The 23,842-nt window shown below is 45.5% G+C and overlaps 2 protein-coding genes across 6 annotated transcripts in view; one reads left to right on the top strand and one right to left on the bottom strand.

Moving 5' to 3' along the window:
* LOC100121336 (unconventional myosin-IXb) overlaps window positions 1-12,348 on the top strand; it is a 68,242-nt gene extending 55,894 nt beyond the window's left edge. For all 3 annotated transcript variants that reach the window (XM_032595988.1, XM_031920899.1, XM_031920900.1), the window contains 15 exons: window positions 1,792-2,136; window positions 2,528-2,820; window positions 6,186-6,357; window positions 6,434-6,606; window positions 6,687-6,963; window positions 7,023-7,258; window positions 7,336-7,525; window positions 7,738-8,015; window positions 8,095-8,284; window positions 8,380-8,551; window positions 8,740-8,951; window positions 9,349-9,611; window positions 9,689-10,024; window positions 10,441-10,540; window positions 10,624-12,348. In XM_032595988.1, coding sequence (XP_032451879.1) covers window positions 1,792-2,136; window positions 2,528-2,820; window positions 6,186-6,357; window positions 6,434-6,606; window positions 6,687-6,963; window positions 7,023-7,258; window positions 7,336-7,525; window positions 7,738-8,015; window positions 8,095-8,284; window positions 8,380-8,551; window positions 8,740-8,951; window positions 9,349-9,611; window positions 9,689-10,024; window positions 10,441-10,540; window positions 10,624-10,781 — 3,395 coding nt within the window. In that variant the 3' untranslated portion in view covers window positions 10,782-12,348. The remainder of the gene's footprint in view (window positions 1-1,791; window positions 2,137-2,527; window positions 2,821-6,185; window positions 6,358-6,433; window positions 6,607-6,686; window positions 6,964-7,022; window positions 7,259-7,335; window positions 7,526-7,737; window positions 8,016-8,094; window positions 8,285-8,379; window positions 8,552-8,739; window positions 8,952-9,348; window positions 9,612-9,688; window positions 10,025-10,440; window positions 10,541-10,623) is intronic.
* A 5,741-nt stretch (window positions 12,349-18,089) lies between these two features.
* Window positions 18,090-23,842, bottom strand: part of LOC100121317 (beta-1-syntrophin) — a 176,948-nt gene continuing 171,195 nt past the window's right edge. For all 3 annotated transcript variants that reach the window (XM_016981141.3, XM_008217020.4, XM_016981144.2), the window contains exon 8: window positions 18,090-23,241. In XM_016981141.3, coding sequence (XP_016836630.1) covers window positions 23,149-23,241 — 93 coding nt within the window. In that variant the 3' untranslated portion in view covers window positions 18,090-23,148. The remainder of the gene's footprint in view (window positions 23,242-23,842) is intronic.

Below are 23,842 nucleotides of genomic sequence, written 5' to 3'. Positions count from 1 at the left end.
TTACGCTCTTTCGCGTTATACGTTATACGCACAGCTCGTTAAATGCCCCGCTCGATTATTAACTTTATCGCATTACGGCATCTATTTGATAACACACACACACACACACACGTGTATATAATCTTCTTTACTTTCTCCTTCTCTCTCTCTCTCTCTCTCTCTCTCTCTCTCTCTCTCTCTCTCTCGTTCTATATGCATTGCTCTTGCGTCGATTTCCAGCAACCAATGCGCATAAATACGTTTGCGCATCGTGCATAACGATGCTACTTTGAGTTTAAAGCAAAATACTCAATTATGTATTATAATAAATAGCCTCTGTACAAGCGCCCCCGCGAGTTATCGTCGGAACTTTGATCTGCTGTTTAACATTTAACAAAGTTCTATACATGCACACATTATAAGCAGCCGTCTGTGTAAAATCTCGAACTGAAATATTGATGCTCAGAGAGAGAGGAGAAAAGCTGAGCCGCACTTTATTACAAAAGGTATACTACAGCCGCATAATGAATTTACGAATTCGCTAGATTGCGCATCTCACACTAATATAGAACGTATTATAATGGCGGCTGATTCGGTATTCAAGGAGTAGCAAAACTATTCCGCAGCGCAGCTCAAATTTATATCTGATTAAATTTTACCTCTCTCGCAGCTAAAGCAATATACACAAGACCGCGTGTAATACACGCGAGAGAGATTATAATTAACGCGAGCGAGGGATTTTTCGCCTTGGCGTGAACGCGCACGCGATACACATTAATAATTGACGATGAGAATCGGAGCTTTACACCGGTCGTTTTCATGCCTACACGGGTAGTTAAAATCGCGCGCGGCTAATACGCTGCTGAATTGTTATACATCGGCTGAAGATTACACGGTCAGTTATATGGGTTATAAGGTGAATTATTAGCCACGGCTTTTTTTAGGCGAAAAGCTGTTTTGCCACAGACACAGACGCAAATGAAACGGCGAACGCCCAGCTCCTATTGTTCTAATCAGGCTCGAACACGTGTTGCAGTTGGGAAATCGTGGGAAACGCCCCGGAGCGCTGCTTCTATTGCATGTACATGTCGTAATGGCTTGGCCCTACCCCAACTGATCCCTCGGAGAAGATTGAAAAGTGTAAAATAATATCTCCCCGAATTTATTCGCACACGGCGAGAATAATTCTCCGACGTGTATGAAATTCAAAACGACGACCTTTTATAATTATACATAGAGCCAAGGCGACGGTCAGTCCCGCGGATATATACGGCGTTTATTAGCGTTCGCGAAAGGCGGGTAGGGGAAGCCGGAAATCGAGCGGAAGACGAATGAGAATAGCCGTCTCGAGGTTCCTCATGAATGAGGGATTCGCTGTATTATTCTTGGAGTTCTTCTTATACTCTTTCTTTCCGCGCGAATTTTCGCAGCGTCGAGAAAGTTTTTCTCAAGTTTCCAGCAGCTGTTTTATATATAGAGAGGATGTATACTTATATTGCCGGGCGGAAATGTATCTGATTTCGATTTTCGAAACGCTCTTCGATCATCCACTGTATATTGGTATAGGGGCTATTTGATTCCGATGTATTAAATGCTTTCGCAGATTTATTATTTAAAAAACGCAAGGCGCCAGATCGCGTGCAAATGCGCTACCTATCGTGTTGCTATAAGAGACAAAACGCTGAACGATTGAATGAAGGATCGAAATCGTCAAAACAAAAGTCGAAAATTAAATATCCCCGTATCCGATAAATAATTTACACATCGTCAATAAAAAAACGATTCCGTAACCCCTCGTCACTCTGCTTACAGATGCGTCGTCGTCGAACGAGGCAGTGCACCTGCAGCAGCGGCTGCGCAGCCTGAGCACCGAGCTGGTGACCCTGAGGAACCGTCTGCACGTCGGACAGCCGGCTGGTGCCGCTGGCGGTGCTGGCTCCAACAACAACAGCAGCAGCAGTGGCAAGCCGGACAAGAGTCCGAGCTCCGGAGCCCCAGCGGTACCGCCCCGCACCAGCCTGGCCCACACTGCTGGGAGCTCGGGTCATACGCTCACCGCTTCGGCACTCGTCCATCAGCAGCAGCACGGACACGGCACCGCAGGCCCCGGTCTCAACGGCACTGCGCTCAATGGCTCGAGTAATCATCGTATGGCTGGTATGTGTATGTTTTTGTTATATTTGACTCGATGCAGACTCTTGATGAATTCGATAATTCCCGGACATGGTTATTATTCAATGTGCATTATTTACAAGCGCGTTTTAGTCTTCATTAAATTTAATAAAGTAAACAACTTCCCCCCTCGCTTTCACGGCTTTTCGCAAACATTCATTCATCACCGAATTTTAATAATAAGTCACTCCGTAAATCCGCTTCTGGTCAAATCCATCAACGTCGCCGTGCGTATGAAAAATTATGAATAAATACGAATACCTTCGCGTTATACCTCGAAGCTTTCAAGAGCATTACAATTTCAAAGCCGGAATTTCGCATACAAATCCCACCATATTGTTCACAACATTAACAATGACAAAAATTTCGGTCGCAGATCTCGAGCCGGCAAAACGTCACTGCAGTCTACCCGACGACGGGATGGTCTCGTGCGTCACGGCCTTAACAACGCGTACAACTTCCTCGGCCGTCATCTCCGACGCCAAGAGCAGCTCGAAGCAGCAGCAGCAGCAACAGGGAAAAACTGGCAGCAACGGCCAACAACAGCAGCAGATCGTCGGGCCGGTAAACAGCGCGGCCTTGGATGACCTCATTCACCTGCCGGGACCACTCACCGAGGACGCCGTGCTCAAGTGTCTGCAGGCGCGCTTCTGCGCCAAGCACTATCACGTCAGTGTGACTCTCTCTAGTCTTTATGTTTCTTTTTTGCCGGCTTAATTAATGAGATCGCCGGCCGACGACGCTGCGATTTCGGACTGAAACGTATAGACAGCGAAATGTTGTCGCGGTTTTTTAACCGGTTCAAGGACGCGAGTCTGTGGTAGCGATCGATCATGCGATTTTGTATAGCGTTGTTTGACCGAGAGATTGTAGTTTAGAGAATATTCTGTAGCGAACGAAAACTACGTATTATATTAATAATTCATTTTCATACGCTTTAAAAGATAGCTCAAGCGTAAGCGTAGTAAACAATAACAAAGTCCAACGAAAGCTGCGCCAAATACTCGCACGAGGCCACAACGACGTAACGGTCGAAATTCATTATTTAGATCGCCATATTTCCCAAAACACGCTTAAATAGAGGCCCCGCACTTTGAGGGTAAATTCTAATCTGATAAAATCCTCGAGTCCTTGCTATGCATACGAAAATACTGTAAAAATCTTTTTCACAAAAAAAGAGGGCCGGCGCGCTGGCTCTTTACGGAGAATTTCTCGAGGACTTTTTAAGCGCGCAGAACAAAAGACGAGCCTCGAGGATCCACACAATCTAAGAAGACCAGGCATGTACCTCCTCAAAGGGCTGCTATGCCCTCGCGTCGTTAGAGCGACGTAAAAAGATCCGTAATAACGGCAAAAATAGCTTTAATCAAAACACGCGCAGAAGAGAATCTCGTTTCGCATAATCGAAGGGGGGCGCTTGCAAAAAAACAACGACGTCTCTCGGCTAGAATTTAAAACGCGCGCCTAAAGGCAGAGTCGCGCGGAGAATGTGTCCAGCCAGTTTCATTTTTTTTTGTTTGTTCGCCCTCGAGGCTTACGATTGTTTATTTTAAGTTCTTTAAATACTTAATTCCTTTCGTCACATAATACTGCGCCTTCCAACTCTCTCTCTCTCTCTCTCTCTCTCTCTCTCTCTCTCTCTCTCTCTCTCTCTCTCTCTCCCTCTCTCTCTCTCTCTCTCTCTCTCTGGAATGAATAATAATCGGCTTGCGAAAGTTTTTGCTCGTTACACTCGTTGCGGCGAATGGCCGAACTTTATTCATTACGAACTTCCCGGGAAATCTTCTTGGAAGTGCGCTATACTGCCCGGGCTCTCAAAAAATTTGCAATTATCATCGCAAGCGCGGCTAATTTTTCGCAAAAATTTTTAAAACGAAACCCTCTATATCGCCTGCTTTTTCCCCCCTGGACTCGTTTTTGCACTTTCCAGCTAATGCACACACTTTTGCATATCGGAAAGTGTAGCAGCTTATTATATAGAAAAACAAAAAATTTATATATATTTTTCAATCTCTTTTCTCCTCGTGCACACTGTTTACTTTTCGTGCAGTTCTCCGGTCTCTTTTGCCTTCTTTTTCGTCACCGACAGCAGCCCATACGCCGTCCGCTTAATCTCGCTCTTTCCCTCCTCTCCCCTTCGGAATGCAATCGGAGCAAAGCGACTGTACGTGGGTCGAACCAGTGTGTCCATGTGTGTTTGTGTATGTATCTATACACGGGGCGAGTTCCATGTAAGGTGTTCGAATCTAAAAAAGAAATGGAAATTCTCGAGGCTCTCGGTAAACATTGCGATTTATAAATATATCGAGGTGGTATATACACACAGCATATCGATTAATTATCCACGTAACTCGATTAGCCCGGATCAATTATACAAGCACGTCGGCGTGGAGTTTATGACGTATTCGGTTGTATACATATAAATTGTCATCGGGAGTGTGTTTGCTTTGATGTTTGTTATTGTGAATTCCTTAGCGGTGTGTACGGAGAGAGAGAGAGAGAGAGAGATCGAGCTGGTGGACTTGCATTTTGGATGATTTCATACACGCAATTGCGGGCTCACCGCAAATTCAGTAATACAAGCTCGGCTCTCTCTCTCTCTCTCTCTCTCTCTCTCTGGCGCGAGCGAGCGAGTGTTATCAATATCGATTTGCGGTTAGCCCCCGAATTTCGCCGGCCGCGAATAATTCAATAAAATTCAACCGACGCGCTGTTGTCGACGTTTCGAGATCGGCACTTCATTAGAGCGTCATTGTCATCGTAGCTTGTGTGTTGTACACTTTCATGAAATATTCTATAGGCTAATCCTTAGAGAATGCAAAATAAACGATTCGAGCGCGGAGAGGAAAACAGACGACAGAGAGCGACTGAATTTTCTCTCTCGTTGATGCAAACTCGTTTCCCAGCGGCGTCCCTTCGTCGCAGCTCTATATACGCACGGTTTAGAACTTTTCCTTCTGCAGCCAGCCGGTAGTTTTATTCAATCGAGGGCTCGCTTTCGTCTCGTTCGCAGCTTTTTGCTATAGCCGTCTGTTTGTTCCCTCTTATGCGGCGCAGTAGTCGCTCTGCGATATTCGATCGATACAAAGCGTATACGCGATATTTACAAGCGAGTTTTCGAAAATAATCCCGAGGGCTGCGCGACGAGAGAGAGAGAGAGACACGCGCGTCGTAGGCGGAGTCGGTCTCTCGCGCGCGCTTTCTCTCGTCTGCGCGCAGCGAAAAAACGAGTAAAATCGCGTTTACGAGCCGAGGAACCGGTCGCTGCAACAGCAGCAGCCCTCCGGGGCCATCTCTCTCTCTCTCTCTCTCTATCTCTCTCTCTCTCTCTCTCTCTCTCTCTCTCTCTCTCTCTCTCTCTCTCTCTCTCTCTCTCTCTCTCTCTCTCTCTCTCTCTCTCTCTCTCTCTCTCTCTCTCTCTCTCTCTCTCTCTCTCTCTCTCTCTCTCTCTCTCTCTCTCTCTCTCTCTCTCTCTCTCTCTCTCTAGCAACGCACGGCACCTGTGTGTTATAAGTATACGCATATACGCGCTGTACTGCAGCCTAATACGTTCCCATTCATATCGGGCACTTGCGTCGAGCTCGGATTTCGCATGTGTTATACGCACCGACAGACGACGATCGAGCGGATCGATTTTTTTCATTTCTTATTTTGTATAAATTTTGTAACGAGAAGCAACGCAGGTACGATCGAGATTTTTCGAAAAAATCAGGCTCGCTCGCGCGTATGAGTCATATGCGCGTGGAAGAACTGACTCATGAAACTTTTTGCGTTTTGATTACTCACACTCGCACTTTTTTTTGTTCCTTGCGATCCCAGCGAGTCGCGCATAATTTTATAGCGCGAAAACACACTCGCGCGGCATAATTAAACGTGCGAACGAAGCGTCCCTTTCATGCGTACATGCGAGCGCGAGTCTTAATGAAGGAATGCCCTTAAGACGTAGAATGGGGAACGTCTTAATTAATTGCAGTGGCACGAGCGCATCGTAATTAACCATATAGAGAGACAATAAAGTAACGATCGCTTTGCAGACGAACGTCGGGCCGATCCTGGTCTGCCTGAACCCGTACACGAACGTGGGAAATCCGCTGACCTTGACGAGCACCAGGGCCGTACCGTTGACTCCGCACCTGAACAGGGTCGTGCAGGAGGCCGTGCGACAGCAGTCCGAAACCGGCTATCCCCAGGCCATCATCCTGTCCGGTAAGTTTAGTTCGCCATGTAGCTTATATAACGTAGAAATTCTATTAAATATTTTTCTTTTTCTTTCTTCTCGCAGGCACAAGTGGCTCCGGAAAGACGTACGCGTCGATGCTGCTGCTGCGGCAGTTGTTCGACGTAGCCGGCGGTGGCCCTGAGACCGACGCGTTCAAACATCTCGCAGCCGCTTTCACGGTTCTCCGCTCTCTCGGTTCCGCGAAAACCGCCACCAACTCCGAGAGCTCCAGAATAGTACGTAGATGTGTGCCACGCGACGTCGTGAATTTATGGCTGGATCGTTATTGACGGATGCATTTTCGAATCGTCAACAGGGTCACTTCATCGAGGTACAGGTGACGGACGGCGCGCTGTACAGAACGAAGATCCACTGCTACTTCCTGGACCAGACGCGCGTCATTCGGCCGCTTCCCGACGAGAAGAATTACCATATATTCTACCAGATGCTTGCGGGACTCTCGCACGACGAGAGAGTCAGACTGAACCTCGAGGGGTACAACCTGAAGAATCTGAGGTATCTGCAGCACGGGGACACGAGACAGGACGAGGCCGAGGATGCCGTCAGGTTTCAGGCCTGGAAGGCTTGCTTGGGTACGATTGTCTAAATATTTATACTCTGCATTAGTACTTAATGGGCTCGTTAATCGCAGGTGTCCTCGGCATCCCCTTCCTCGACGTGGTGCGGGTCCTCGCAGCAGTGCTGATCCTGGGCAACGTCGGCTTCACGGACGGTCCTGGAGTCGAGGTCGGCGTGATCGGCGAGAACGAGCTTGCCTCAGTAGCAGCACTGCTCGGCGTCACACCATCCGCTCTTCTGCGCGGTCTCACCTCCCGAACGCACAACGCGAGAGGTCAGCTCGTCAAGTCCGTCTGCGACGCGAATATGGTGCGTGTACGGCATTGATTTTCTGTATAAAACTGTCGCCTATCGTAATGAACGTCAATTTTTTTTCATCGACGTAGTCGAACATGACGAGGGACTCCCTGGCGAAGGCTCTTTACTGTCGCACGGTAGCGACGATCGTCAGGAGGGCGAACAGCTTGAAAAGACTCGGCTCGACCCTCGGCACTCTGTCTTCGGATTCTAATGAATCGGTTCACAATCAAGCCGAAGTAACGAGTCAGCACGCCTCGACTATCGGCAGCTCAGCAGGTACGTGTCGACTACTTCTTCTTCTTCTTTTAATCGAGCGTCTATTCATCGAGCAATTTTCTTCCACTGTGCGATGCTTCTTCCCTTTTTTTCCACCCCCCGTTTCCAATTATGTCAATTATACGCATCGAGGGAAAAGAGCTGCGTTGGCTCTCTCTCTCTCTCTCTCTCAGTAAATATCGACGTTTCACACGTAACGCTCGTCCATTTAGGCGGAACCGGCTCGAGGAGCATGACGGCCTTGAATAACGCGGTGCGACACGCGACGGACGGCTTCATCGGCATCCTTGACATGTTCGGTTTCGAGGACCCGAAGCCGAGCCAGCTGGAGCACCTCTGCATCAATCTCTGCGCCGAGACGATGCAGCACTTTTACAACACCCACATATTCAAGAGCTCGATCGAGAGCTGCAGAGACGAGGGCATCAGGTGCGACGTCGAGGTCGATTACGTCGACAATGTGCCCTGCATCGATCTCATATCCTCTCTGGTATGTATGAGCTCACGGCTGCTTCTTACTACGCTATATCCTGTGTGGTATAGTATAGTTTGCTTTTTGCGAATCGCAGCGCACGGGTCTCTTGAGCATGCTGGACGTCGAGTGCTCGATTAGGGGCACAGCCGAGAGCTACGTGTCCAAGGTCAAGGTGCAGCACAAGCAAAACCCACGACTGTTCGAGCCGCGAACCCTCGACTGTCGCTCCTTCGGAATTCAACACTTTGCCGGCCGGGTGACCTACGACGCGTCCGACTTCCTGGGTAAGCCGTAATGTTATGTACGCGAAAGTTAATTGCGCTGTGTGCGCGGGCGCGCTGCGGCCTTTGTGTATTCATTACTATGCGATGCTTTTCAGACACGAATAAGGACGTCGTACCGGATGACCTGGTGGCGGTCTTCTACAAACACACGTGCAATTTCGGCTTTGCCACTCACCTCTTTGGAAGCGAGCTCAAAGCTCTTTACGCCAGCGATACGGTGCCCAGAGGTGTTAGTTTTCGCATATCGCCGACCTCCCACACTGACCTGTGAGTATACAGCGAGCTCGAGATTTCGGAAAAATATGTGCTTCAAAGCTTATCATAATTAGAAAAATGAATATACACGCGGGGAATCTCGTTATACCGTCATACATCCGCATTTCGTGGAAAGAACGAGTATATATGACAGCAGCTGCGTGGAATAAATCATGGCGCTCTCTTTCTCTCGATTGCAGGCTGAACGGGGACGAGCCAATTTCCACCTTGACTCAAGATTTCCACACGCGACTCGACAACTTGCTAAGGACTTTGGTGCACGCGAGACCGCATTTCGTCAGGTGCGTGAGAAGCAACGCGTCCGAGACGCCCATGCAGTTCGATCGTAACGTTGCCATGCGCCAAATACGATCGCTTCAAGTTTTGGAAACCGTCAATCTCATGGCCGGTGGTAAGATTCGCATTGTTTGTCCAGCTTTATTATGCCGTTACCCATTTAATGTTAAATATTCTGCCTGAGAGTAAACTTGTCGATTACCTGATTGGTAATTAGGTTGGAACAATATCCTTAGGCAGTTATAGCATGAGCTGCTCAAGTATATAAGGTCCAATATAGCACACTTCTATATATACATTCTGCGCGGCGGTTAGGATGAGGGAAACAGGAAAGTACGTGTGCGCCACCTGTTGTTCTCAAATTCAAGCTTGAGGAATAATTGCAGTAGTTTTTAACAAAAAGTAACAGAAGAGTAAATCCTTCCGCCACATCGCGTCTCCCCAATAAAAGATCGTTAAAAATCTATTATTATTATTAAAAATAACAAATATTTCCGTATCCTCGTCCCTAGGTTACCCTCACAGAATGCGTTTCAAGGCGTTCAACGCTCGCTACCGGCTGATCGCTCCGTTCAAGCAACTGCGTCGCAGCGAAGAGCAGGCCATCGAGGACACGAAGCTCATCCTCCAGAACGCCCAACAATTGAAGAGCAGCTTCAACGCGAGCACGAGCTGGGCCTTGGGCAAACGTCACATATTCCTCAGCGAAGGCATCCGACAGCAGCTCGAGAACCTGCGCTCGGAGATACGCAGAAGAGCCGCTACCGGCATACAGGTATGCGTAGAGCATTGAACTGAAAAATGGTTACTTCGGCATGGTTTGACACGTGCAAAATTCCCCGCAAAACACAGGCAAGCTGGCGAGGTTGGAGAATTCGTCGGAGATGGACGTTACGCCGTTCGAAGCTTGGCTCGGGTCTACCGTCAGGAAGCATCGGGCAGAAGCAGTCGCAGCATCAGTCGACGTCGTCGGTGGTTGCGGCCGCGGCTGCTGCTGCTGCTGCTGCTGCTGCTGCAGCCGGCAGTGGAACGTTGCAGAGGAACATCGCAGCCACCGCTGCCGGAAGTGGTACCGGGGTCAGGCCGCGACCGCAGCCGATTGCTGGTACACCGCCGCCCGACCCATCCGAGAAGTGCGCCGATCCCAAGATGATACAGCAGACCTGCACGCTCTTCGGCCTCGACCTCGTGAGTTGCTGTTGTTGTTATTATCTCTCGTATCGCTCTCTCGGGTCGCGCGATAGGATTTCAATACAAAATACAAATTGTGCGAAGCTCGTGAAAAATATGTTTTTAATCGAACGCTTTAATCGATGGGGTTTTATTGGAACAATTCGTTTGCGTTCATATGTTCATTCGCTCGGCTTTCGGGAAGCTTATTATCATATTTTTTATGTTGAAATGTACGTGCGCTGCAGTTCTATTTTATTGAATAAAATAGTATTTTTAACATCGCCGTATGAAGGATAACTGAAATGAAAATAGAGTTGTAGCTGTTATTGGGTGTACGAACGTAGGCGAATCAAAAAAAGAATATAAAGAATAAGGGCTGAGCGTGACGGTAGCTGTCTCGAAATAACGATGCGACAATTTCGCGCTTTCAGGAACGCCCACCCCCAGTGCCGCCCAGTAGATCGTACACGGTGACCGGGAACACGAAACTCGGATATCCGCAAACGAGGGTCATGAAAACACCCTTTCCAGGTAAGGCATCGTCGACACTTTCGCCTATGCATAATCTTGTCTCGAAATTTTAAATAACACTCAATTTCTTTTCTTTTCGACAGAAGAAGGAGAGGGAGAAGTCGTCTTGCTGAAGGGAGAGACAGTCCTGGTGATCGGAGCGTCACCGAGACGCGGCCATCTACTCGTCGAGCACAACAACACTACTCTACATGTGCCTTATCAATTCATGGAATTGAAACCGTGTAATATTAACGTCTGACTTTCTTCCATTATTTAATTTATCTTGTTTTGGTTTTATTACACTTCGCGCGTCGAAGTTAATTTCCACCTGTGGAAAAACTATCGTTTTCGAAACACACATGGTTTCCGGTTTTGTAATTAAATGATCGCGCGTTCTGTTACACGCGTGCTTTGCGAAGAATTGAGTTGTCAAAGGGTGAAATTAAATTCGACGCTGAAATAACTGTCCAATCAACGACTAAACGATCGATTTCAATGCCAAAAATGTCTTTGTGACCTGCGAGACTTTGAAACAAAAAAAAAACAATAATTATATATTCATCGCCGAGTCATTTGTGACGTTGTCATCGATAATCGAGTATTATATACTTGTTTCCGGTGTATACTCACTACCGATACATTGCCATAAGATTATATCTAGAATTACAGAGTTATAATAATATCCTATAAAGATTGCCTACAAAGTATAAATTATATCTAAGGGGGAACAACTCGAAAAATAAGATAAATACCTTGTATCCTGTCTTCCATTTAGATGTGTAGGTTAAGGAGATTTATTATATATTAAAACTACACATATGGAATCTCAATACTCGTCGAATCCAACGAGTAGTAGGAAATGAGCTTATTCATAGTTGCGTATGTAAACTATTTCTGTAAAGATATATCATCATTATCTATAAGTTCTCTTCATGCACTGATGACTTATATGTTTTCATAGAGAAATATATCTGAAAAAAAATAACGACACGCATATGTGCTCTATATAAAAGGGGAAGTTATACAGTAATGGATATTGCGAAAGAATCAGAATAAAACCATGTACTCGAATGGAAATCGAGTGGTATTAGCAACGAAACTTAAATTTAAGAGACTTACCTAAGGTCATCGCTACCTGAAAGGTATTAAAACATCAGTATTTTCACGAACGTTTGTCATTGAATTCTTAGTGCCAATTAATTAGAGAGGAGTCGCACGAATTAAAATGTAGCACGACAAAGGAAAACAAAATAATAAATGTTATATAACTTCTTTCTTTTCCCACACACACACACACACACACACACACACACACACACACACTTTACGTTTACTCGTCTGTAAGAAAATTTTCCTGCGCCTCTGTTACATACTCCGAGCTGATCGTATACTCGGTCTGCTTTGGCGGACGCAAATATATGAACGATATTTTTGGGAGGAAAAGTAATCTCTGCTATACCATACGTAGTAGTAGGCTCTCAAGCGTTTTTAGAGGGTAAGAGAGTTGAGCAGCGTTGGCTCTTACGACGATACTGTATAATCTGGAGATCAGACAATGCGGTGACGGTATATACTCGCTGAAGATATACATGCGCGCTCGTATACACACATCGAAGGAAATATAAGCGCGCGCGAGCGCAAGAGTTTTATTCATAATTAATCGGCTAGATCCGCAGGAGGGATTAGCCGAACGACTTTGTACATAATCTCATACTCTGATCGTACTTAAGTATACTCTCGAGGTAATACTGAATGTAAAGCCTCATTTCTCTCTCTCTCTCTCTCTCTCTCTCTCTCTCTCTCTCTCTCTCTCAACTGTGTATGGCGACTAATAAAATGCCGGTGACTTTTTGCATAATAAAGAAAATATGTTTATAAAAAAAAGAAACGAGGCGATTGTCATTGCGTATAGTTCCTATATTGTCTGTCGGCGAAGAAATCGACGATAAAAAAAAAAGAAAAAGCAGCGAAACACACCGACTGCGCAAGCGAGCGTGTCTGTCTTTCCCGCTTCGTTTCACTCGTCGCTGCTGCTGCTCTGCTCTTCTCTGCTCAGCGAATATTCGCGAGAGGCGACATTCCCTCGTGTTTGCGAAGCGACGACGTCAAAGGCGGAAGAACCTAACGACGCCACGCTACTGCAGGAGGCTGCTGCTGCAGAGCGCAGAGAAGAGCCGTAAAACGGAAATGATGAAATTACGAGCGGTAGCGCCGCCGAGTCATAAGGCCTCTGTGTGTGTATGTACGCTATACATATACTCCTCTTCTTCGGAGGAAGCTTTGCCGTTGCGCGAGCCGTGCTTTTCGGCCGCGCGCGCATCGTGTACTGTACCCGTTTACATGCATATTGCGCCGGCGGGATATTAAAATTCAGAGCTAATGTGTGCGCGCCCGCGTATATGTATACGTGTGCCCCTTTCGAAATTGTCTACTGTCGCGACGCGTAGTTGTTTAACTGCCTGAAATTGAAACTGCGCCTCTGATGCGCTTGTTTGCAATGTCGTCGGCGATTTTTCGACGCTACTGCTGCGCTCTATATAGAGCAGATTGATTTTAAAGCGCGTGCACTCGCCTGGCTGAATGCATTCGAGAGATAGAAAGAGCTTTGTTCGACTGTATAGAAGGAGCTGAGGAAAATATTCTCGTCCGTTGAAACTAGCAGAACTTCGAATTAGTCTTCGTAGAATAGAAACAGAAGAAGAACCGTTTTTATTTCATATAAGCCGCTTATACTCGCGTATAGTTATCCCTCTCTCTCTCTCTCTCTCTCTCTCTCTCTCTTTCGAGTGGCCCGTCGCGAAAAGCTTGAGAAATTAGCCGGTTCTTCTTTAAAAAATATCCCGTACACCACATTCTATACTATACAGTATACGAAAAGAGAAAATCAATGCAAGCACCGGCCAGCCAGCAGGCGGTTTCAGGAAGCGAAATTTCACTGCCCTCGCGGCGGCACATTCAATTTACATCGGTAAAGAGCTACGTCGCCGGAATAAAAGGGTCTCGCACGTGTCCATGCACGCGCACGCGAGAGAGAGAGAGAGAGAGATACGACTCGATACGTCGAATTGAAATGCTTGGCGCGGCAGTAAACCGCCTCCGTCCGTCTGAATCTTCAACGAAGATATCCGAAAGAGAGAGAGAGAGAGAGAGAGAGAGAGAGAGAGAGAGAGAGAGAGAGAGAGAGAGAGAGAGAGAGAGAGAGAGAGAGAGAGAACAGGGCGATGGAAGAATAAATATACCAGGAAGAAGAGAGAGAAGAAGGCGAAGAAACACACACGTGTTGGGCTTTAGTCAAAGAGAAGCTCGCGCTCCGAACAATAGGAGGACGAGAAAAAGGGGCTAAGAAAGTCGGCAGCGCGAGCTTCACGCCGCGAACATTTATTATAAAGCCGAGCGTCTCTCACTCGGCCCTTTTCTTCGCGCGGATGCGGACTTGAGATGCAAGCACGCGCAAGAGTAAGAGAGAGGGAGAAATGCTCGCGGCTGCAGAGAGCAGCATGCAGGAAGACAAATGCGAAACGTGCGGAAAGTATAGGAAAAACAGCGGCGCATCGTGAATTGTGATGATCGTCGAACGATAAGGAGACCCTGCAAAATCCACGATTTCCTCCTTCGCTCTGAACTCAACTTTTCTTCTCTCTATACCCCATTCTTCTCTCCCGGAGCTTTTACGCGCATAAGTGTCCTCCCATACACCTGCGTGTCGTAGGTCTCTGTGTGTATGTGTGTATCGGCAGCGAAGTGATTTCGATCGTAAATAAGCCTATTTTCGAATGGATATTGCTTCGGGGAGTACGAGATTGAGACGCTTCGGGGACGATTGATTCCGGCGACTTGTTCGGCTCCATTCTCTACGAAATTGCCGCTCAAATGAGGAGGACTTCCTCGAGAAAATTTCTAGCCCACGAGCTTATTTCGAGAAAAAAAAATAAAGCTCGAGGACTAACGATTTATCGTTAGCGCGCGCAAACTCCGTCGTAAACCATCGCACGCGCGAGCGTAAAAGAGTAAGCGCTGAAAAATCTGTCTAGAAGCTTCTGGAAAAAAAATTTTTTTCTCTGTTCACAATAAACCCACAGAGTCGACTGCCGCGCGTTATATAAAAAAAAGCTCTGACACAGCCGTTCTCTCAAACGCGCGGCTTTATCCGCTAAAATATAAACTTGCAACTCGGCCCACTTCCTTCGCGAGCGCTTTGCATGAGATTTGTAACGCTCTCGAGACCTACGCGCGGAATTATGCCGATTGAAATTCATGAATTGCAGCAGCAGTCCGGCTCTCTCTCCGCCTCGCAGCTCTCTTAATGTGAAATCGCGTGTCTAAGCTCCCGCGAGAAAAACGCGCGGAGCTTTTTGGAAAATCCAATTTTCGAAGCGTTAAATAACACGACATAATGGAGTTTGAATGTATAACGCGTAGAGCGAGTTATTCGCGCGGGAATAATCCTGTGCGCATAATACACACGCATACAAGGGTCGGAAGCGTATAGGGTGAAAAGGCGCGGTGCGGAGACAAAGAAATCGCGCGATAGAGTCGCACGCTTTTTGGCGGGAAATATAAATACGCGAAAACAAAGCGCGCCAGCCGAGAGGCTATGAATATTAATGTCGGAAAGCCGACTCTGAAACGTTATATATAGCGCGTCTGGTCATATCTGGACTTTACTACTTATCGAGCTTTTTACGTCGGCGATGAATCCGAGCGTCGCTCTCTCACTCTCTCTCTTGTCGATTATTTCATTAAAAATACAGCGCGCGACTTTAAAGCGAGAGCTGTAAAGCGACGAGGGTGTAATAAAATTTTGCAAAAAATTTATAAATATACACACACGTATGCGCGGAAAAGACGAGTTAAAGCTGATAAATATTTACAAGCCTCTCGAGGAGTACAGCTATATATATATATATATATATATATATATACGCAGCCCTATACTTCCTGGAAACTCTCGAAGCTTCATTTTAGGAGTTTTAAGGCCTGAATACATTGAGGGCTTGTTCCGCGGGGCCTTTAATAAATGATTTACGATCGCGGATTTACGAGCTCTCACGCAGTCGTATGTATGATCCAATTATGCCCCGGCGTCGAGGTTGTATAATTTACAAAAATAATAATCATCCAGCGATTTCAGGAGAGCTGATTCGCGGGCGAAAACGCGTTTGTCGGGAAATTTTCGTCCTGTTCCGCGACGTCGCGGGAAATTCATTTTTCATCGTATGCGCGTATACGTTCGTTCCATCAATTCAATAGCGCAGGGGAGAGACAATATATACGAGGAGAGAAAGAGTAACGGCAGCGCGTAATAAACATCGAATTTCCAATCGCGAGGATTATGATAATGAGCCGAGACGAGCCCGCGCTTTATAATTGATATCGAATCGCGGAGCGAGGAATGCTTATACCTATCGCTAATTTGTTTCTAAAATTGCAATAACAAACAACGCTAGGGTCTCTCGACTCGATAATAATATTCCGGATATATCGCGGTCGGATTTTCATTCAACCGTTAAAGAGGGCTCTATACACACGCACACAAGCACTAGGGGCATTATAGGCGAATTTCCATTGGAAAAAAGGGGATCGCATTCCCGCAGGACGATAATAACAATAAGTGCGCGAACGCGAGTAATTAGGTGAGTGGAAATAGGGGGGGATGTAGCATTTAATGAACATCTGCGCGCGCAATTTAATGACTGCGGAATTCTGGGCCAGGCGTCGCCCACAGACACACGCACAGGTGAAACTCGATTCTTTTTCTCTCTCGCTATTCGTGCTCGTAGTAAAACGGCTTTTATGTCGCGTATCGCGCAAGGGAAGGAACACACTTTTACGGCCGTTGCAGCTGAACCATTAAACGTCCCGCTCGCGAGCGCGGGAGGTTTGAAAAGCCCGTTAACTCACGAGCCTGTCATCGGGATGGAATTATTTCGTAAGCGTGCCGTCTCTAGATCCTCCTCCTGCGCAATCGCTACTTTATTATACGTAGATTTTTTCTTCCCTTGTAATACGTTTTTCAGAGCAGCGATAGTGATCCGTTGAAGAAAAAATCTTATCGCTCGCGCGACTCGAGAATTGAAGATATTACAGCAGCGGGGGCAGCTCGTAAACCATAACGCGGAATATATATATATATATATATATATATATATATATATATATATATATATATATATACATCGCCGGTAATTAAGTAGTAAAGATCTGGGTAGAGTCAGGCCTGACTCTCTCTCGGCGCCGTTTTATAGTGAGGGAGAAAAAAAATTAATAACTCGCAGGGATATTTTTCATGGAAAATCACGCGCACACTAGTTTGAAAATTAATTTATATTGCCGCTCGCGCTTTTCCCCTTTCCTTCTTTTTTTCTCTCTGTAAAAAGCAGCCAGAAATTACTTTCCGCGTCGATTTTGCGAGAAAAAAAACGAACAAAAAATTTTTCGCGTACACGAGCTATCTCGTCGACGAGGACATTTTTTTCTCTCTCTTCTCTCGCAGCTATATCGCGCGAATTTGCATATCAATTCCGACAGATTCGTCGCAATATCTCGGCCTATGATCGACTAGCCGGCAGACACGTGCGCGATTCGCAATTATACAAAATCACCAGCTCTGTCTCTCTCTCTCTCTCTCTCTCTCTCTCTCTCTCTCTCTCTCTCTCTCTCTCGTGAGCATCGCTCTGGGGCCAATTAAAACGAAAACGACCGAGGCCCTCTCTCGAGTCCTTGACAAATTTCTCGTAATTCAATCATTCCCCTTTTTGTTTTTTCGCCGTCGCGTTTCGATTGCCCACCGACGATGTACAGGTATACCACACACGTGTAGAGCTTACGCGCAAGTGGTTAATAACCGTCGCGCATATTTCGAATTGATTGCGAATTCCCGCGCGCTCTTTCATAACTCTCGCGCGCGGAATTCAAATTTTCGAACATGCGCATAATTAAACGGTTCGAAGTCGACTCGTCGATATACGCAAAATATATAGCATCAGCTAAGGGTCGATTCCGAGGATAAGCCGCAAAAAATAAAGGCCGAGAGATAAAGGACTCGAGACTACTCACTCGAAACTTGGCCCATTTCGATGTATACTCGCCGCTATGCGCAATACGCGAGAGAAGGACGACTTCAGTTCATACTTCCGGCAAGTTATATCAAAGTGCGCGCATCTCGCGAAACTTACCTGTGCGCGCTCTTGAGACGTCGGATCCCGCAAAAAGCCAAATCTTTATCCGTCTTCGCTTGCGAGCCTGCAAGCGCGCGAGATTCGATTGCGGAGTGAGAGAAGGCTATAGACGAGACGCGGATAAGGAAAGTTTCACGCGCCGTCCTCGTCCTCTCGTGTGTGTGTGTGTGTGTGTGTGTATATATAGTCGAGGCAATCGGGCGAGGCGACCTCAAGTCTTATATGTTGCCCATAAAAATGACGGAGTCTCCGAACTTTTCCAAAGAGTGAGGCTGATGTCCAGGAGGAAAAGCTCGACGTTCGAATGTATATACAATATGTACGAATACGACGAAGAAATAGAAGAGAGATGAGGGATGTGTGTGCAATAAATCATCGAGAGCCGTATGTGTGTTCGTCTAACCGTTCGTTTATTTGGTATAACTCTTAGATACATTAACTTTCGTATTATCTAGCATCGAAATGAAAGTCGAGATAACCCGCTCCGTGTATACATATATATATTTATATATTTATATATTTATATTCATACCCATGGCTTCGCTGTATAAATACGCTGCACTCGACTATATCGTCTTCTCTCGCATTTCTCTCGTCTCTATACTCTGCGCTTCGCATTGCCTCATCATCGTCTCGCCATTCGTATTTATATTATGTATAAATCGTTATAGCTGCGACGACTGCGGTACGTCGTCGCCGCGCACGACGAAAAGGCTTAAATCATTAGAAAAATACAATAATTCGTCACACGCCGCGGCACCTGTCCTTATTCTCTTTTTCTCCATTTGTGCACAGTGTATGTACTCGCATCCCTTCGTATTATTCGTTAACATTTTATCTTATCATGTATAACTACTGTGCGTGTGCGTGTGTGTGTGTGTGTGTAATTTATAAGATTTTTCTTTTCCAAGCGTTACACAAGTCTATATTTACAGATACATCGAGAGAGAGAGAGAGAGAGAGAGAGAGACGCCGTTATGGTTTAATCATACTTGATATGGACATACCTCGTGGTTATTGTACGACGTCGACGATTGAGGTGGGGGTTGATATAGGCTTATTATTGATGTATATATTGTTTTTCGTTTCTCTCGCGACGGGGAGGAAAGGGCGGACTTCGGATCGAGTATCTTCTATGTGTAAGTGTATGTTACATTTTACAAAAGAGAGAGAGAGTGAGAGAGAGAGAGAGAGAGAGAGAGAGAGAGAGAGAGAGAGAGAGAATATCGTATCCTGATGATTACCGATCCATATCGAAAGCAATGTATACACGTGTTCCTCAAATTATACAAGTAGATAATATACGTAGTGATATGCGGCTTATTGAACATCAACAACGAACTTTCGTAGAATACATAGAAAATATTTTAAATATAACGTATAAGATCATTCTCGTCCACCTCTAAATTTTGATATTCGTTTTCGTTTCAACACACTTAAAAAATTTCACAATCTAAATTACACACTCTTTATACTTTCTCGCATCATCATCGTTTCATATTTACATAATCATCGTCATTATTATCATCATAGTATATATGCTACTCAGTCGACATACCAACGTCCTTCCTTCATCTTCTGCTTCTCGTCCTATAGAAAAGTGTGTATGTATATCATATGTGTACTCTCGATATGAGCGAGTAGATTCGGATATGGTATAGATGAGCGAATAACGATTTACAGAATCGAAGATATGATATATTACGCACCGAGAGATTTTTACTCTATACCAATACAAGAGAAGCTCGTGCTCTATACAACGGTATAGTATAGTCGTCGGTTACAGCTCGGATTCACACACACATGGAGTAACAATGCTACATCGATCGGAGAAATTCGTTCGCGCACAGATATGTACAGAACGGGACAGCCGAAAAAGCTCCGAAAGAAGAAGAAGAAGAAGTATCTTACAAAAGAGAGAGAACCTATATACGAAAGTCAGGAAGATTAGGTCGTGTCTATACATAAAGTTGGAATAATCGAATTATTGTATTCCGGCTGCGGGATCGTCGCCTATAAATCGCGGGTTTAAGCCGACCGAGAGAGATTCAATCGGCCCGGGCTGCCTGGAAAATTCTCTCGCTTCAGCCAATCGCGAAAACGTTCAAAGTTTTTCGCTTAGCGCGATTTCCCTTCGGGCCTACGCATCGACATCTCTCTTAACTCTGGCTCACACGCCTAAGGTAATAAAAGAAGAAATTTCCGTTGACAATCGCGCGAAATTCCGATCAGGCGAGCTTGCAAGCTCGTCGATGGACTTTTCGTTGTCTCGAGCGAGCCGCGCACACGGTCGTTAATTATTGCGCGGCTCTCGACTTGCGAGGGATATGAATTTTCCATACGTAAAGTTTCGGGCCGTGTGCTGTGTCCTTCGTCCCCCTCGCTAGTCTCTCGTTCGAGCTTGTATGTATAAACTTTTAATTGCGCGCGGCCACACATACACGAACCCCGTGCGCGTGTATGTATATAGATTTATACGTAGGTAAAACAAGTATACGATACGCGTTTTACGATGGCCTACGTACGTTTTTACTTCCTCTCGGCCGCAGCTTTTTCCTCTCGCTGTAATTCCGCGAATTCGCTTTTGAGATGCGCCGCGTCGCCCTATATACGCGCGAAATTTCCGCGAGTCGCGAGAAAAGCCGTTAAATTGCGCGAGAGCGGCGTGGCGGTGGTTGAAAAATTTTAACTTTTACCCTGTCGCGCCCTGGAGTTTACGGAAATGTTCAACTTTCTAGCTGTCGTTCGACGACTATTTTTGTTTCTCACCTCTCTCTCTCTCTCTTTTTCGGCTTGTTTTATTTATCGCTCGCTCGACTTTTTGCCGCGTCGATTTCGTATACAATCGATAAGCGGCTCGGGAAATTAAGCGCGATTTCGACTTTTTTCGGAAATAACCCCGCGAGCTGTCGTTGATAGAAGAACACACAGAGAGAATACACAGATTTTAATTGACTGCAAACAAGACACAATAAACTTTTTTGTCCACACTCCATACCCGCACAATATTGCCGCCGAGCGATTCGGCCTACTCCAAAGTTTACGCGCGCAAACCTTTATGCAGAATTTTTTCTCTAGCTCCCCAGCTCGTTCGAGTAATAGTTCGGCTATTCTCCAGTTCCACCATTTTTCTCTCTCTCTCTCTCTCTCTCTCTCTCTCTCTCTCTCTCTCTCTCTCTCTCTCGTCCATCTATTCTCGCGCTATTGAAAAACTTTCCCTCCTGCGCAGCATTCCCGCAGCGGTTTAACGAGGGACAAAGCGAGCGAGCTTGAACAAACAAAGAAAGAGGAGACAGAAGTTGCAGCACGTAATTACCGAGTGTCCTGCGCGCGAGGAATGGAAATCGACGTCGATTACGAGCTCGCTTACCCCCGAGAGTAAAAAAAAGGGCAAAAAGGCTATACTGCTGATGCTTTACGGCGCGATAACCCGCGGGGGGATATTATTATTAAAACAAGCGAAAAGGTCGCCGCGCTGCTAATTTTCCTAATCGATGCGCCGATGAGGGACACTTGTTGCGTATGTATAAGTCGATCGGCCCGACGACTACGATTTATCGCTCTGTATATACCCGAGGACCTGACCCCGCAGGGTTATATGTGGAAGGGCGCGTTAACTTTAATCGACTGTAAAAACTTTCATGCCTGATGCTGTGTGTTGTTTCTTCGCTACGATCGTAAAGAGAAAACTCCGCGGGAACATGTAACGCGTAGGCGATGTGTGGGCAGCATAGACGTAAACGGAATTTATTGAGAAAAATTATAATGCGCCTGTTGTGTGCATATTTTGTAAAGATTGCACACACGCGTTGTATAGTGAAGCTTGATACTATAGTGATAGCTCGGTATGTGTATTGTATTATTTATACGGGTACGTAGGAATATACAAAATTGAATATTTTTACACTTATATTTACGTCTATTCATTATTTTTTTTTACAAACATTCTCTTTATTAACAGTTCTCTTCTTTTCGTCCTGTAGGTTCGGGCAATCCTCAACGCGTCGAGAAGATCATGTGTATTATTTATATATAAGTATATTATTAACAAGGGAAAAAGTTTCATTCCATTTACAATGTTTGCCTGTATATTGCTACAATCGATATTATCATACAAAATTATTAAAAACCAGTTTTAATTCTGTAGACTTATCATATATTAGATATAATTTTCCGCGTAAATGCATAATATATTACAAATCATTCCGAAGTAATAAGAGATTTACAAAATAATAATCATAATAATAATAATAATAGCAATCATAACATAGTATATAGTTTATAGTAATAATAATACTAACGGAAATTTGGTTTCGCCAACTGTGACAAGTTGCTCTGACCCAGATCCTCGCTTCCAGGATATACGATCGTTAATTTCAGTATATTGTACAATTTATCAAAATCGTTCATGCATTAATCATTAGACGCGCAAATCATTGTTGTCGATGTTACATGCGCGATATTATCAATTAAAATCCTTCAGGACTACACAGGCGAGCACACATAAATTAACGTAAAAAAATAAAACTGCTCGTACGTATATATCGCATATATATATAATATAAATTAACGACTATAACGGCTTACGATCAGTAAGATTAATTACGCGTTGCGCGCGGCGTGTATCGTTAAAATCCACGTACGTAGAAGCGCGTAATTGGCAAACGTTACCTTTTTTTTTGTTCTTCTTCTCTCCCTCTCTTTCTCTCCCTCTATATACTTTTTACACTCGGCCGTGAATCATATCGTGAAAAATAAATTAATACTCACGTAAAGGGGTATTCCAAGCGTATCGTGTACGCGATACAGCCTCGAGCACGGAAACGGATAGACGGGACGCGTTACGATTCGCTCGATGGAATCCTTCGAAGACTTCAACGGAGAAAGAGAGAGAGGGAGGGGGTTGAAGGAATGTCAGCTCGGTATAGACGTGACGTATTTTACAAAACCCAGTAGTCCTCGTACGCTTTTGCCGTTACAGCTAGATTGTGTGATACCTTAATAGTTACATAGTTATTCTTCTCTTTTTATTCCTGTGTGTTAGGCGCGTCGAAATTGGGTATTATAGCTCGATGATTATTAATACCCTTCGTTAAAGCGCTTCGTCGGCAGCTCGCCACGAGATGTCTATATGTATACAATATATCTCTCTTCCCCTTGATTCTCCCCTCGCACAAGCGAAACAAATCGTTTCTTGGATGGCTTCGGCTCGATTATCGTTGGCTCGCACGCACACTCGCTCGAGAGTTGATTCGACCTAGAAAAGGATTCTACAGCGGAGACGAGATCTGTACAATTCGCTGGGTGCGCTTGTTGCTTAACTGGCTAATTTTGATCGGTATAGTCGTCGAAGTTTCATCGAGGAGCTCAGTGAAGAAAGACGCTGGTGACGGAGCGGGTCTGATGGGGAGGCAAGTCGGGGGCCTCGTGCGAAGCCCCCTCGCACCCCTATGCGCTCAGACCGAGGCGGTGTATCTTGGCCGAGAGGAAGTTGTGCAGCACGAAGACTATCGGCTTTGGACAGCTCTCCAGGTCGAGTTCCTGAAACAGAGAGAGGAACAAACATTTTTTTACTTTTTTTTTTAATATCGCTTGTCGTTGGTTCGACGTATGCGCGCGGGATTTATTCGGATTCGCGCTCGACGTTTAATACGAAAGAGAGAGTGAACACGCCTGCAAAAACCACAAAGCATTTTGCTCGGTCGGGCGTAAAAAAAAGAGGAGGACAAGCATCAAAACGAATTACTCGAAAAGTGTAAAGCGAAAATACAGGCCCTCTCGCGCGTGTATTCCCCGGGAAAATAGCTTTGGCTTTTACACGCTGTCCATTTGACTGCGTTCGAGTGTCAGCTGACATTTGTGCTACACCGCGCGTATGTCGCTTTATTTTCTTTCGTCGATCTGTATTTAAACGATGTTAAAAAATTTCCGTTACAAGATTTCGATGTTCCGAAGGTATACTAATAATTTATTTATAGTAGAGCAGGTATTGTAAATGGTTTTACAATACTATTTTCTATTATTTTAAAATCGATCCAGTCCTCAAGACACAGTCAACTCCAAGATCCGAATTCTAAACCAAAACAAATATATAACCTAATCACTCGGCGTACGGCCGATGGGCGTTTAATTTTGTCAGCCA

The sequence above is a fragment of the Nasonia vitripennis genome, chromosome 1 (assembly GCF_009193385.2).
Source record: "Nasonia vitripennis strain AsymCx chromosome 1, Nvit_psr_1.1, whole genome shotgun sequence".
Classification (NCBI taxonomy): Eukaryota; Metazoa; Arthropoda; class Insecta; order Hymenoptera; family Pteromalidae; genus Nasonia; species Nasonia vitripennis.
This window is presented reverse-complemented; position numbering and strand designations above follow the sequence as displayed.